The sequence below is a fragment of the Bufo gargarizans genome, chromosome 10 (assembly GCF_014858855.1).
Source record: "Bufo gargarizans isolate SCDJY-AF-19 chromosome 10, ASM1485885v1, whole genome shotgun sequence".
NCBI lineage: Eukaryota > Metazoa > Chordata > Amphibia > Anura > Bufonidae > Bufo > Bufo gargarizans.
In genome coordinates this window covers 112,543,138-112,557,490 of record NC_058089.1, presented here as the reverse complement: position 1 = coordinate 112,557,490, position 14,353 = coordinate 112,543,138, and the positions used below count along the sequence as shown (strand labels likewise).

General features: G+C 45.1%; 1 protein-coding gene across 2 annotated transcripts in view; it reads left to right on the top strand.

Annotated features, from left to right (window-relative positions):
• Positions 1-13,548, top strand: part of FA2H (fatty acid 2-hydroxylase) — a 65,690-nt gene extending 52,142 nt beyond the window's left edge. For both annotated transcript variants that reach the window (XM_044269945.1, XM_044269944.1), the window contains exons 3-7: positions 7,123-7,265; positions 9,711-9,817; positions 11,038-11,210; positions 11,345-11,597; positions 13,043-13,548. In XM_044269945.1, coding sequence (XP_044125880.1) covers positions 7,123-7,265; positions 9,711-9,817; positions 11,038-11,210; positions 11,345-11,597; positions 13,043-13,119 — 753 coding nt within the window. In that variant the 3' untranslated portion in view covers positions 13,120-13,548. The remainder of the gene's footprint in view (positions 1-7,122; positions 7,266-9,710; positions 9,818-11,037; positions 11,211-11,344; positions 11,598-13,042) is intronic.
• Positions 13,549-14,353: the final 805 nt, after the last annotated feature.

Genomic DNA, 14,353 nt, shown 5'->3' with positions numbered 1-14,353 from the left:
ATAGCAATTCAGTCTTTTTTTTTTTTTTTTACAGCATTAACCGTAGGGGATAATTTATGTAATAGTTATGTAGTCCGGGTCGTTACGGACGTGGCAATACCAAGAATACGGGGAGTTTTGTTAGTTTTTTTGGCAATTTTAATTTTTTTTTTAAAAATAAGTGTAATTGTTTTTTTATATTTTTTATAAATGTAAATTTTTTATTTTTTTTTTTTACCACTTAATAGTCCCACAAGGGGATTATAACAGACAGTATTTTGATTACTTTTGAAATGCAATGCATTATCCCTATAATGCATTGCATTTTAATAGCAATGCTATTTTAACATTGACCAGCAGGCTGCGCCAGAGAGGCACAACCTGCTGGAAATTACTGAAGGCTGGTCTGGGGCCTTCATAGACCCCATCCAGCCTTCACACACTGGCCAAAGTAATACACAACATTACTCTTCTCATAAACAAAACGGAAGATTTGGAGAACAGATTGCACCGTAACCTTCGTTTGGTGGGAGTGCCAGAAAAAGTGGAAGTGGTTAACGCTGCTCAGTTGTTCGAGGAATGCCTCAATGCTAAATTCGGACAAGATTCTCTGTCTCCTCTATTTGCAATTGAAAGAGCGCATAGGGTGCCATTCCACCTCCGGGGCCACCCCCCAGACCGACGTTGCTCAGAATTCTGCACTTTCAAGATAGGGACAATATTCTCCGTCAGACATCACTCGGATCTACTTATTAATGGTCACAAGGTCTCCATATTTCCTGACTTCTCAGCGAAAGTACAGAGGTGCCGAGCAAAATTATGAAGAATGTGCAGTACTCCATGCTTTACCCTTCCAAGCTGTGAGTAATGGCTGGAGGAACGGTCCATTTATTCGACTCGCCAGAAGATGCTACCCGTTGGTTGGATCTGAACGAAAGTTCATTATTTGAATCTGCTGGGACTGGATGATCAGGAAAACGTATTCTCTATAAAGTGGACTCTAGAGGAGGGAGCCGCATTGCTTTCCGGGGCATGGAGATGAGTATTTCACCGCCTTTGTATTCTAATCTATCTAACATCACCGCTCTCCCTCTCCCCTTTTGTTTTACTGTTCTTTATAGGTTGGGATAGGGGGCTGTTGTAATTCCACTGCTTCTAGACTAGTTGTTTGTATATATTAGCTATATGATTAGGATGCCGATTGTTATATATGATCTGCTGCTGCTCAGGACTCTAACTAGAGGGTTATCTTTTGTACACTGAAACCTTGCTCCGCGGTTGCGAAACTTTGCTATTTGCATCTTTATTGGCTTCAGGAATCTCTTGTGCCTCATGTTCCCATTGGAGTTCTTTTTGTTGGGATTTCTTTATTATGTGTTTCCATTGGGTGGGAATTTGCAGGGAGACGGCTTGAACACATCTCTTTTTGTTTGGTGGGAATTGTTTATGTGGATCTCCATTTTTCACATTTATGTATCTCTCTAAGCGATGGCGGGTAGGGTTCAGGTCATAGTGTGGAATGTCAGGGGCCTGGGAGATGCCACGAAACGTCCAGCAGTCTATAGGGCTGCACAGAATTATCAACCAGCCATACTGTGTGTAACATCGTCCTCTGTGCGACGCTGCTGTCCCCCTGCTTACCGCCGCGGTTCTGGGCACCGTGCTCATCTGTGATCGCGGTCTGAGCTTCCCTGTCTCTGCTGCAGCTTTGGGTTCTGCCTGTGTGGTTAGTATTTACCTTTGAAGATTCCGCTCCACGACTTCCATTCAACCTGAACACTGCTTGAACTCTGCTTTGGTTGTGGCAGTACGCATCACTCCCTGGGCGGGGCTGAGTTGTGTCAGGTGATCTCGTTAACCTATCCTGGCTCTCCTGCAGGTACTTTTTTAGCTCAGACCTCTAGCCAGACGCCTCAGTGTCAAGGTCCTAATCTTGTGCTAAAGAGCTTGCTTACCACTCGTGTTCCTCACTTTATGCTTCGTTCCTGGACTTCGTTCATCTCCTATCCCAGCCTGCTTGCATCGCCTCTCCTGTTGCCGACCCGGATTGTCTGACTCTGCTCCTGTGCCGCCTGCCTTGACCCTTTGCTCGTCCTGACTGCGTCTTTGCATCATCCTCTGGTTCCTGTCTTGTTTCTCCTGGTCACAACCCTGCCTGGTTTACTACGTCTGTACTGTCGGTACCTACACAGGTACCTCCTGGTCTGCCTGGACCAGCTGTCACTGACTGGTTTACGCTCCAGAGTAGCCCCTGGCTACTGGAGGGGGGGGAGCGTCTTTGTGAACAGAGCTACTCCTTTTGAATGACATTGATCCTGATGGCAGCTATGTCTGCCTACATTGCTCTATATATAGGGTACACTTTTTTCTGATCACCATATATATTCCGTCACCCTATTCATGTGATGTGATAAAAAAGTGATGGCGTTCGTAACTCAAGGCCCAAAGGTGCCTATACTTATACTAGATCAATGTAGGGTAAGCAGCACTACAGACCCCAATTTCTACCAGTAATGAGAATAGTGATGATGGTGCTCGCGGGTGGAGATCCTGGCTGGGGGTCCCGTCTAAGAACAAATATATATATAGAAATCCGCAGCACTCGCCAGTTGAATGAACAGAATCCGGTTACTTATTTGTGCCAGCAGCATACAGACAGCGACGTTTCGACCATCTCTGGTCTTTCTCAAGCCATTCTCAAGGCTTGAGAAAGACCAGAGATGGTGGAAACATCGCTGTCTGTTTGCTGCTGGTACAAATAAAGTAACCCGATTGTGTTCATTCACCTTGCGAGTGCTGCGGATTTATTTATATTTGATACTTATGCTAGGTGACTTCAATAAATGTCTAAACCCAACTCTAGATACATTTCACCAAAGTCCTGTCCTAACAAATACCTCGGAAATTTATTTGGCGAGGCTATTATGTGAATTGTATCTCCATGATCTGTGGAGAATCCGGTATCCTCAGGAGCGCCAATACTCCTGCTTTTCACCATCTCATAATTCTCTGTCCAGAATAGACTTGCCTGTTGGGTCACTGGAGGCTTCGTCTTATATCGCCTCTATAGAATACCTACCACGTAGCCTATCAGACCACTCTCCCATCCGCATAGGGTTACAACTTGAGAGGGTCAGGGATCGAGGCGGACCTTTCCTTTTGGAAACTCAACCTGTTCTGGATACAGTTACTGGATGAAGGGGAGCCTCTTACAGAGCAGATTCTGGAATTCTTCCGTTCTAACTTAGGATCGGCTGCTATGGGGACAGTCTGAGATACTATGAAAGCCTATGTAATGGGTCTCTTTATACAGAAAATTAAACGGCGTAAAACAAAGACTAGGGAACTCACGATGGTATGCAACGGGAGGTGAGAAACTGTGAGGCTGCCTACGTGGGGGCCCCTTCCCCGCGGAATAAATCCATGTGGAGGGAGGCTCAAGTTAAACTTAATGAAAATCTGATACAAATAGCCGACAATGAGCACTTCTTCCCAAAACAGAAATATTTTGAAGCAGGTGAGAGCGCGGGACGTTTACTGGTCAGAGTGATTTGCTCGCAGGAGGGCCTATCTAGGGTAGCGGCTATTAGGACTAGAGAGGGGGGCCTCTCTGCGGAAGACTCGGTCATCCTCAATGAATTCTATAACTACTATAAGGAACTGTACTCATCCAAATTGCTAACAGATGTAGGTGCTATAAAATCTTATCTTGCCAATATATAGTCCTGATCAAAAGTTTAAAACCACTTGAAAAATGGCAAAAAATCATATTTAGCATGGCTGGATCTGAACAAGGTTCCAAGTAGAGCTTCAACATGCAACAAGAAGAAATGGGAGTGAGACAAAACATTTTTTGAGCATTCAATTTAATGAAAACAACAAATAAACTGAAACAGGCTGTTTTTCAGCGGATCAAAAGTTTAGGACCACATGCCTTTAAAGGGCCAAATCTGTGCAAAGATGTGGATTCATTGTCATTTTCTGTCAGGTAGTCACACGTTGTGATGGCAAAGGCAAAAAACCTTTTTGAACGTGGTCGGGTTGTTGAACTGCATAAGCAGGGTCTCTCACAGCGCGCCATCGCTGCTGAGGTGGGACGCAGTAAGACAGTCATTTGGAATTTCTTAAATGAGGGTTATGGAACAAAAAAGTCAAATGGAAGACCCCCAAAAATTTCATCAGCACTGAGCCGTAGGATCCAATTGGCTGTCCGTCAAGACACTGGACAATCTTCGACCCAAATTAAGGCCCTTACTGGTGCTGACTGCAGCCCCATAACCATCAGACGGCATCTGAGACTGAAGGGCTTCAAAAACAAAAAACATCTTCAAAGACCTTGTCTCCTTGAACGCCACAGAACTGCTCGTTTGGACTTTGCAAGAGAGCACCAAACATGGGACATTCAAAGGTGGAAGAAAGTTTTATTCTTTGATGAGAAAAAATTTAACCTTGAAGGTTTCCAATGTTACTGGCATGACAAGCAGATCTCACCTGAGATGTTTTCTACACGCCACAGTGGAGGGGGCGCCATAATGGTCTGCTTTTTCCTTCAGTGGAACAATGGAGCTTCAGGAAGTGCAGGGGCGTCAAACGGCCGCTGGCTATGTCCAGATGTTGCAGAGAGCATTCCACATGACTGAGGTCCCTCGTCTGTGTGGTAACGACTGGGTTTTTCAACAGGACAACGTTACAGTACACAATGCCCGCAGGACAAGGGACTTCTTCCAGGAGAATAACATCACTCTTTTGGCCCATCCTGCGTGTTCCCCTGATCTAAATCCAATTGAGAACCTTTGGGGATGGATGGCAAGGGAAGTTTACAAAAATGGAAACCGTTCCAGACAGTAGATGGCCTTCGTGCGGCTGTCTTCACCACTTGGAGAAATGTTCCTACTCACCTCATGGAAATGCTTGCATCAAGCATGCCGAAACGAATTTTTGAAGTGATAAACAATAACGGCGGAGCTACTCATTACTGAGTTCATGTTTGGAAGTTGGATGTCAGTTATTTTTTATTTTTTTGGAGGTGTGGTCCTAAACTTTTGATCAGCTGAAAAACATCCTGTTTCAGTTTATTCGTTGTTTTCATTAAATTGAATGCTCAAAAAATGTTTTGTCTCACTCCCATTTCTTCTTGTTGCATGTTGAAGCTCTACTTGGAACCTTGTTAAGATCCAGCCATGCTAAATATGATTTTTTGCAATTTTTCAAGTGGTCTTAAACTTTTGATCAGGACTGTCTCTGTGCCTACGCTGTCCCTGGAGTCGGCCAGTTTTCTGGATGAGCCCCTGGAGTTGGAGGAACTTAAGACTGCTCTCTGCTCTTTCCCTAATGAGAAGGCCCCGGGTTCAGACGGCCTGCCATCAGAGTTTTTTTTAAAGATACCAAGAGACTCTTCTTCCTCACCTCTTAGATACCTTTTACTGATGCTTTGCGATCAGGGAAGCTGCCGGCAGGCGGTGGTGGTCGTGCTGCCAAAACCCGGTAAGGACCCAACTCTGCCTGAATCCATGGGGTTTGGCCGGGGGTTCATGTCCTGGGTCAAAATGCTCTACAGCTCGCCGGTAGCAAGAATCAGGGCAAATGGGGTACTCTCTACACAATTTACAGTGCATAGGGGAACGAGACGAGGCTGCCTAATATCCCCCCTATTGTTTGCTGTCGCTGTTGAACCCTTGGCCTGCCTTCTGCGCTCTGGGGGGCTATTGGGAAGAGATAATGAAGATCATAGCCCAAATAACCCAGATACAAATACCCAGAGACCCCAAAGTCTGTGTATTGGGTCTTTTTAAACTCGCCAGGAATAGATGATAAAATATCCTTGTGCATTCAAAGAATGCTCTTTCAGGCTAGGGTATTAATTCCTAAACATTAGATACAGGAATCCACCTACCAGGCAGGAATATGTAAACCGACTAAATACCGTTCTACGATTCAGAAGAGGGGTACACTTGAAAAGGAGATGCCCAGCTAAATTTATGTCAATATGGCAAGGATGGTTTACAGTTCCTGGTCTGGCATCTTTGGCGCTGACAAGGGATGGTTTGAGGGGCAAATGTCTATAGTAGGACATGTGGCCCGAGTCCTTGGGGCATCTGCCGAGACAGTGGCTTGATGTTACGTTCACACACCATGGCCGCATCTGACATTTTATTTTCCATGTACTCATACACACAACAATTCACACAACGTGCCTATCATGATACGCTTTATTTAACTCGTCCACATAGGGGATGGTGTAGTCGTCTCTCTGCTTGGTTATTGTTGGGGTGGGGGGGGGGTTATTTGGTTTGGGTTATGTACTTCGTTATTTTTGTAGACATCACTCTACAGGACAATTTCAATAAAAATTATATTTGATTAAAAAAAAGTGAGTGCCGGTCCTTCTTTGCAATGCATCAGCAGAATAGTGAGTGCAGCTCTGGAGAATAATACAGGATGTAACTCGGGATCCATACTGAATAAGTAATGTATGTATACAGTGTCTCCACCAGCAGAATAGTGAGTGCAGCTCTGGAGTATAATACAGGTAGTATTATTAAGGGATTGTTTGTCCAATTCTGTAGTTTTAGATCCCCCCCCCCCCCCCCCCGCTCCCATAAGTACTACTACATGGCTTGACTCGTTTACTATTCAGGAGTCTGGGACAGTTTGGTGACAACCCCTTTGCCTCTGACTATATTGGTCATTTTTGGAAAAACCGTAAATGAAGAAACAGATATAAGTGCAGAATAAATGTTATTTTACAACCCGACAGAAGAAAATAGTTGGAGGGGGGTCATATCTTTAGTTTTGTAGAGTGGTTAATTATCTGTCCCTTTGTTGGCAGACATGAGGGAGCAGGAAATAAATGACAGTATGTGGCGGTAAATGTATCATTCGTCATTAACATGCGATTGCACTGAAACTTGTCAACAGCACAGGACAATGGGCTGCTCCCCTACATATGTAATTGTGACGGGACAGGTTCCTACAGTCTTTTGTGTGATAAGGTTGAGGCTTATAACAAACCTGTTTTGATGCTGCAGGATGGCATCAACCCTGTGCCACCTCCCCTGTTATTTATAGGCTGCTCGTGGGCAGGATGCACATGATACCTGGTGCATGTAGACTAACCTGAGAGTATCCTTGTGTCTCTTTTAGGACTTAGTAGACTGGGAGAAGCCGCTGCTCTGGCAGGTTGGTCACTTGAGGGAAAAATATGACGAATGGGTTCATCAGCCGGTGGACCGACCCATCCGACTCTTCCAATCAGACTTTGTGGAGTGGTGTTCAAAGACGGCCTGGTAAGGACACAGCGCCTATCCTTTACCATCGAGCTGCATCTTTAAGATATCACCATGCAGATTAAATGTACATAGGCTGTTGGCAAAAGTATGTGAACCCCCAAATAGAAAAAAAAGTTTTTTGTAGATCCAGCTCACCTACTCCCATGGAATCCCCGTGTCTGTGCATGGAAACCAGGTCGGTTACACATGGATAATCCAAAGGTAGAAAGTAAGTCCAGGTCCAGAGACAAAGTTATTCCTTTAGTCAAACATGATAAAATCCTCAAAGTGCATAAGTGTACGAGTTTCCCACGCATAAAGTGTCATTAAGGGGTTGTGCACCTATGGGCTGTTGGGCAGACCTGCAATAGGGAAGCCTACTTACCTGCTTCCTGGAGCTAGCTCCCGGCTCCTTCTCTTCCCGGCCTTGGCTGCTCCACTGCACTCCCAGGATCTAAGCCTCCGATTTGATGCAGCTGCAGCTCCAATCTTTGGAGGGGTGACCTTCTCCCTTTGCGTCATGTCAAATAGTTATGTGATGCAAGGGGAACAATCACCACTGCAGCAATCGATTAGCTGCAGTGGCATCAAAACGGAAGTTGACATCCTGGGCGCGCAGTGGAGCAGCCGAGACCGAGCAGAGAAGGAGCCGGGAGCCAGCTCCAGGAAGCAGGTAAGTAGGCTTCCCTTTGCAGGTTTGCCAAACTCTTCCTCCCTCCCAAAGGTGGACATGCCCAGTCATACCCCCATTTTCACCCAGGCAGGCCCCCTGACATTAGCATCGGAGCATTTCATGGCAAGGGCTTTTTTGTTTATGTTTTTACACTGCTAGGCGGAGGCTTCCACCTAGCAGTGTATTCGGTGATGTCGCCGGCTCTGATGGGCGGGCTTGAGTGCTGCCCTAGCCATTTTACAAGCTAGGGCAGCACTAAAGCCCGCCCATTAGTGCCAGTGACATCACCGCGCTCACAGGATCTCCTAAAAATAAAAGCCTTTGCCCTGCGTGATTCAGTGCAGGGCAAAGGAGAGCATATTAGGGGGGCTGTCTGGGTGAAAATGTGGGTATGTCCGGGTCCAGCTCTGAACCTAGACAACCCTTTTAAGGACGCTGTATGTGTCGGAAACACATAGGCTTATGCACTTTGAGGATTACAGTTGATTTTATCATGCTTCCATAAAGGATTGACTTGTATCTCCGGACTTACTACCTTTAGCTATGGCCAAGCGCACTAATTACAAAGGGGTGCACATACTTTTAGCTGTGCATAATGTGGCCTCAACGTGAGTTACGTGGTGTCTTAAGATGCCCACCAAACACCCATTCAGTAGACAGCATGTGACTATAGCCTGGACAAAGAGGAGACACCTCCGTAGCTGCTTATCTCCCGGGAGGACAAAGGATCGGGCATTGAAATTTAAAGGGGTATTTCGGCTGTTAAACTGTACCCCCTTAACACAGGATTGGGGATAACTATTAGATCGGTGTAGGTCCTAGTGCTGGGAGCCAATATACCACTGCTCATCACATCCCAGCAGAGCATCTTCCGTGCAGCACAAATGCTGAGAGATAACAGGAAAGCGGCAAAAGTACAACATTTCATATCCTCCTACAGGAGCGTGAAAGTATAAAGTTACACTGCTGAGAGCCCTACAATGAATCACTGGTAGATGAATAAATCTCAGGAGCGGATATGTGTAGAGGCCTCCGTGGTGTCCTCGTTACCAGCGAGGAGCGGATATACTGTATACAGTTTCTATGGGAAATATCACAGCATAGACCTGGCAGAGAGAGTGAAGACAGAGAGGTTATGGGGGCTTTCCTGGGTTTGGATATTGATGCATTATCCTCAGTATACACCATCGGTGTCGGTCCTCCGGCATCAGCCCTGGCACTTTACGGCGCGGGCCATTGTGTAGTGGACACGGGAGCTTACTGCAGCGTTGCTCTCATTGAAGTAAGCTCTGTCCACTACACAATGGATGGAAGCGATCGGCATGGGGTGCGGGATATTGGATCCCCATGATGAGATATTGGTGGCCCACCCTAACAAACCCTTTAACAGTGACCTGTACTTAAGACTCAGTATATGCAACGAGTCCCATGGGACTAACTCTCCACAATGCATTCAGTACCTGTGACTGCCTTGCTCCACTTCTGCTGGATGTCTGGCAGTGAATGGGGTGAAGTTAAACAGACTCAGTTTCTCTTCTGTCCCTGTCCCGGACTCCCTTCACCAGATGGATCTCCACAATGAGAACCAGTAGCTTCCAAAAGTTCATACAACCTCATTAACTGCAGTAAACGTGCTGTTCATCTGTTCCCTCCGTGTTAATAGGCGACAACCCTTCTGTGTAGAGAAGACGCAGCGACACCCCAGTCAACACCATGTCCGCAATTATTTCTATGATGGTGCAATGGCTGCCTGTGTGATATAATAATTGTGTTTTCTTTCATCTGTCCAGGTACATCGTGTTGGCAGTGTGGGCGCCAGTCGTCATATATTTAACCTGGTATTGTCTCACAGAACTAGCTCGAGGGGAAACCAGGCTCTTTGCTTCATTCACTACAGGTATGAAATGCAAATATCAGTGGACAAGCCTTACAGGGATCATTTTCATGGCCATATTTGGAACGCATGGACATTACATCCTGTATTATACTCCAGAGCTGCACTCACTGTTCTGCTGGTGGAATTGCTATGTACATACATTACTTATCCTGTACTGATCCTGAGTTAAATCCTGTATTATTATACTCCAGGGCTGTACTCGCTATTCTGCTGGTGCAGTTACTGTGTATATACATTCCTTATCCTGTACTGATCCTGAGTTATATGCTGTATTATACTCCAGAGCTGCACTCACTGTTCTGCTGATGAAGATACTGTGTGCATACAGTACAGGATAAGTAATGTATGTACGCAGGATGTAACTTGGAATCAGTACAGGATAAAAAATGTAATGTGTGTATGCAATTAGCCCACCAGCAGAATAGTGAGCGCAGCTCTTGAGTATACTTCAAGATGTAACTCAGGATCAGTACAAGATAAGTAATGTATGTACACAGTGACTCCACCAGCAGAATAGTGAGTGCAGCTCTGGAGTATAATACAGGATGTAACTCAGGATCAGTACAGGATAAGTAATGTATGTACACAGTGACTGCACCAGCAGAATAGTGAGTGCAGCTCTGGAGTATAATACAGGATGTAACTCAGGATCAGTACAGGATAAGTAATGTATGTACACAGTGACTCCACCAGCAGAATAGTGAGTGCAGCTCTGGAGTATAATACAGGATGTAACTCAGGATCAGTACAAGATAAGTAATGTATGTACACAGTGACTGCACCAGCAGAATAGTGAGTGCAGCTCTGGAGTATAATACAGGATGTAACTCAGGATCAGTACAGGATAAGTAATGTATGTACACAGTGACTCCACCAGCAGAATAGTGAGTGCAGCTCTGGAGTATAATACAGGATGTAACTCAGGGTCAGTACAGGATAAGTAATGTATGTACACAGTGACTGCACCAGCAGAATAGTGAGTGCAGCTCTGGAGGATAATATAGGATGTAACTCAGGATCAGTACAGGATAAGTAATGTATGTACACAGTGACTGCACCAGCAGAATAGTGAGTGCAGCTCTGGAGTATAATACAGGATGTAACTAAAGATCAGTAATGTAATGGATGGCACAGGTACTGATGTTCATGTAGATTATATTCTGCACTGAGCTGAAGCAATGGATATCAGATGCTGAATTCTGCCATCTTTGTTTTGTCAGAATACTCCCTTCCTGTTCCAGTGTTCTTCTTCTTCCCTTTGTTCTTCATTGGAATGATGGTCTGGACATTAATGGAATATGGAATTCACAGATATATATTTCACATGAATCCTCCCGCCAGCAACTATTTCCTCATCACCCTGCATTTTATGCTTCATGGACAGCACCATAAGGTGAGGTGGAGAGTGGTGGACTAACACCCGGGCATCACTGTTGGGCGTTCGAGGTGGCATATATTTAAGTTTTGCTGCATGACATAAAATGAGACCACTTCCTGACAGCGCTTTCTTCTACTTCCCGCTCCTAGGCTCCCTTCGACAGCTCACGTTTGGTTTTTCCTCCAGTCCCATCTTCATTTGTGATCATACCGCTGTACGTCCTCATGCAGGTGGTCCTCCCTCCGGTAGTGGGGCTTTCCCTTTTTGTCGGGGGGCTGTTCGGATATGTGGCCTATGATATGACACACTACTACCTACACTATGGTTCACCCTCTAAAGGGTCTTACCTTGCCTGGCTCAAGTCTTACCACGTCCGCCATCACTTTGAACACCAGAAATCAGGTATGTGGTGAATTCGGCATACACCTGTACAGTTTTTTTCTTGCTGCACTTGCATAAAGAATATGGAAATGTAAGTTGCTGTTCTGATGGATCCTAATTACATGTAGAGAAATACAAACTGTTCTATTATTTCCTGGGAGGAAGATACAAATATAAAGTTCAGTAAAGTTCTGAGGCGGGGCTGTGACAACTTTCTGTTCTCAGGTGGATGATTTCCTTTCAGTATTACATGCTGGAAGTAAGGTCTGTGTGTCCAGGATGCTGTTATCTTCACTAGCTCTCATCCATCAGCACAGCTTTATTCCTGTATTGATTTCTCCTTCTACAGCTCATGAGGGATCTCCTAACTTGTACTTGTACCGCGTTATTTATGCGTCCATTAAAGGGGTTATCCCACTTAGCATTTTCATACTTACCTGCTGCCAGCGCGCCGTTCATTTCCTGGATTCTGGCTGGGGGCGGGCTTCATCTTGATTGAAGTCTTCTCCCGGCCGGGCAGCGCGCTGTCCTGAACTCGCACAACGCCGCGCATGCGCGATGGTAACTTCTTCCTGGCCAGAATAGTACAGAGCCGCGAACACGCACGCCAGCTCTGTACTATACTGGCCAGGAATAAGTCACCATGGCGCATGCACGGTCGGCGTGCGCATTCAACCCAGCGCGCTGCCCGGCCGGGAGAAGACTTCAATCAAGATGAAGCCCGCCCCCAGCCAGAATCCAGGAAGTGAACGGCGCGCTGGCAGCAGGTAAGTATGAAAATGCAAAGTGGGATAACCCCTTTAATGGATGCATAAATAACGCGGATGCAACGCGGACAGTGTCCGTATTTTGTGGATCCGAAATTTGCATACTGCAAAACAGATACGGTTGTGTGCATAAGCATATGGACTATAAAAAAAAAAAAATCGGTGCACTAAGGGACACATTTATTAAGAGCGGCGTTTTAGACACCGGTCTTCATAAAGCCCCATCGCTGGCTGTGAATCCGCCGAAGTTATGAAGATGCGCCAATCTCTCCATTACTTTGGCGCATTCAGAGCCAGTCCTAATGTAAGCCAGCTTCCGAGCTGGCTTACATTTAGACCTTTTTCTACGCCTAAAACAGGCGCCTGCCCACAATTTTAGACCCTGGCAAAGTTGCAGATAGCGGCACAACGGCTAATTTAGGTGTATTTCAGTATAATAAATGACCCCATAAGTATCTAAAGTATTCATTAATAGAAGAGCTGGTGTGTAACTGATGTGCATGGCAGAGTAGGGAACAGAAGGGGGAGCCTCCAGTACCCCAAGGGGGCATTTACATACTGTATATGTAAATGCCCTGTATGGACGATGTATGTAGATGCCTCCCTGGTGTATTGGAGGCTGATATCAGCAGATGATCCAGAGGAGTCATCACCCACACGGCCGTTCACCATCTCTTTTTCTTTCCCCTCCCCATCTAGGATTCGGCATAACCAGCACTCTATGGGATCGTCCATTTAATACCCTCCTCCCCGAAGACGCCACTAAGGATTACTAGTTGCTTCAGAAAATCACTGACTGTTAGGCCTGCTGACTGCAAGTGACATGTTGGGGGAGGAGAAAAACAATTGTATTTCAGTCATATGTATATTTTATTTTATTTTTATTTCATTTCTTTTCCATTGATCCCATGGAAGCGTTTCAGCAGGAATTATTTATTTAAATCTAAAAAACAAAAATCTAAGAAGAGAATCACAGAGTGGTACTAAAGGGACTGGTTACCAAGTGCCCGACCTCTTCCGGTTGGAACCGTGCTGCGTGCACCAAGCGAGACGTTGACCCGACCATGAAAACAAAAAAGTACTCCTGTACAAATACCAAAATGGCACTGACCGTTAGAGCGTTAACCCTGTGAAATGCTCACTGTAAAATCTGTAATATGTACAAATGTCAAGAAATAAACTAATGTGCCTTTTTTTTTTTAAAAGAAATTCTACTTTGTATTTTTTGGAAAATTGTAAAAAATCTCTTTCACCCCCCCCCCTCTAGCTATCCAGGTTTACTTTCCGCATATATAATAGCCGGTGTGACCAGGCAGAGCTGCAGTGTAAAGCATGGGAGAGAGTACATAAACCTTTGAATTTTAGTTGCTGTCTCATCAGACTGCCTCAGACTGCCAAAGATAAAGCGACAAATCTCAGTCATAATTATATCCTGATCATAGACGTGTCATTATGGAGCTGAGCAGCAGTGTAAATCATGGTGGAAGGATGACAGCAGCCCGAGTCTTTGGTGAAACTGGGATGTATTTTTATTTATTTTTTACAAAAATATACAGTACAGCTCTCTGACAGCAAAACTCTCATGGTTACTTATCACATGGCAGAGCAAGAAATCATGCCGATTTCATGTGAACTGACACCTATAGCACTATAAGGGATATACAGTACAGAGCAAAAGTTTGGACACACCTTCTCATTCAAAGAGTTTTCTTTATTTTCATGACTATGAAAATTGTAGATTCACACTGAAGGCATCAAAACTATGAATTAACAAATGTGGAATTATATACATAACAAAAAAGTGTGAAACAACTGAAAATATGTCATATTCTAGGTTCTTCAAAGTAGCCACCTTTTGCTTTGATTACTGCTTTGCACACTCTTGGCATTCTCTTGATGAGCTTCAAGAGGTAGTCACCTGAAATGGTCTTCACTTCACAGGTGTGCCCTGTCAGGTATAATAAGTGGGATTTCTTGCCTTATAAATGGGGTTGGGACCATCAGTTGCGT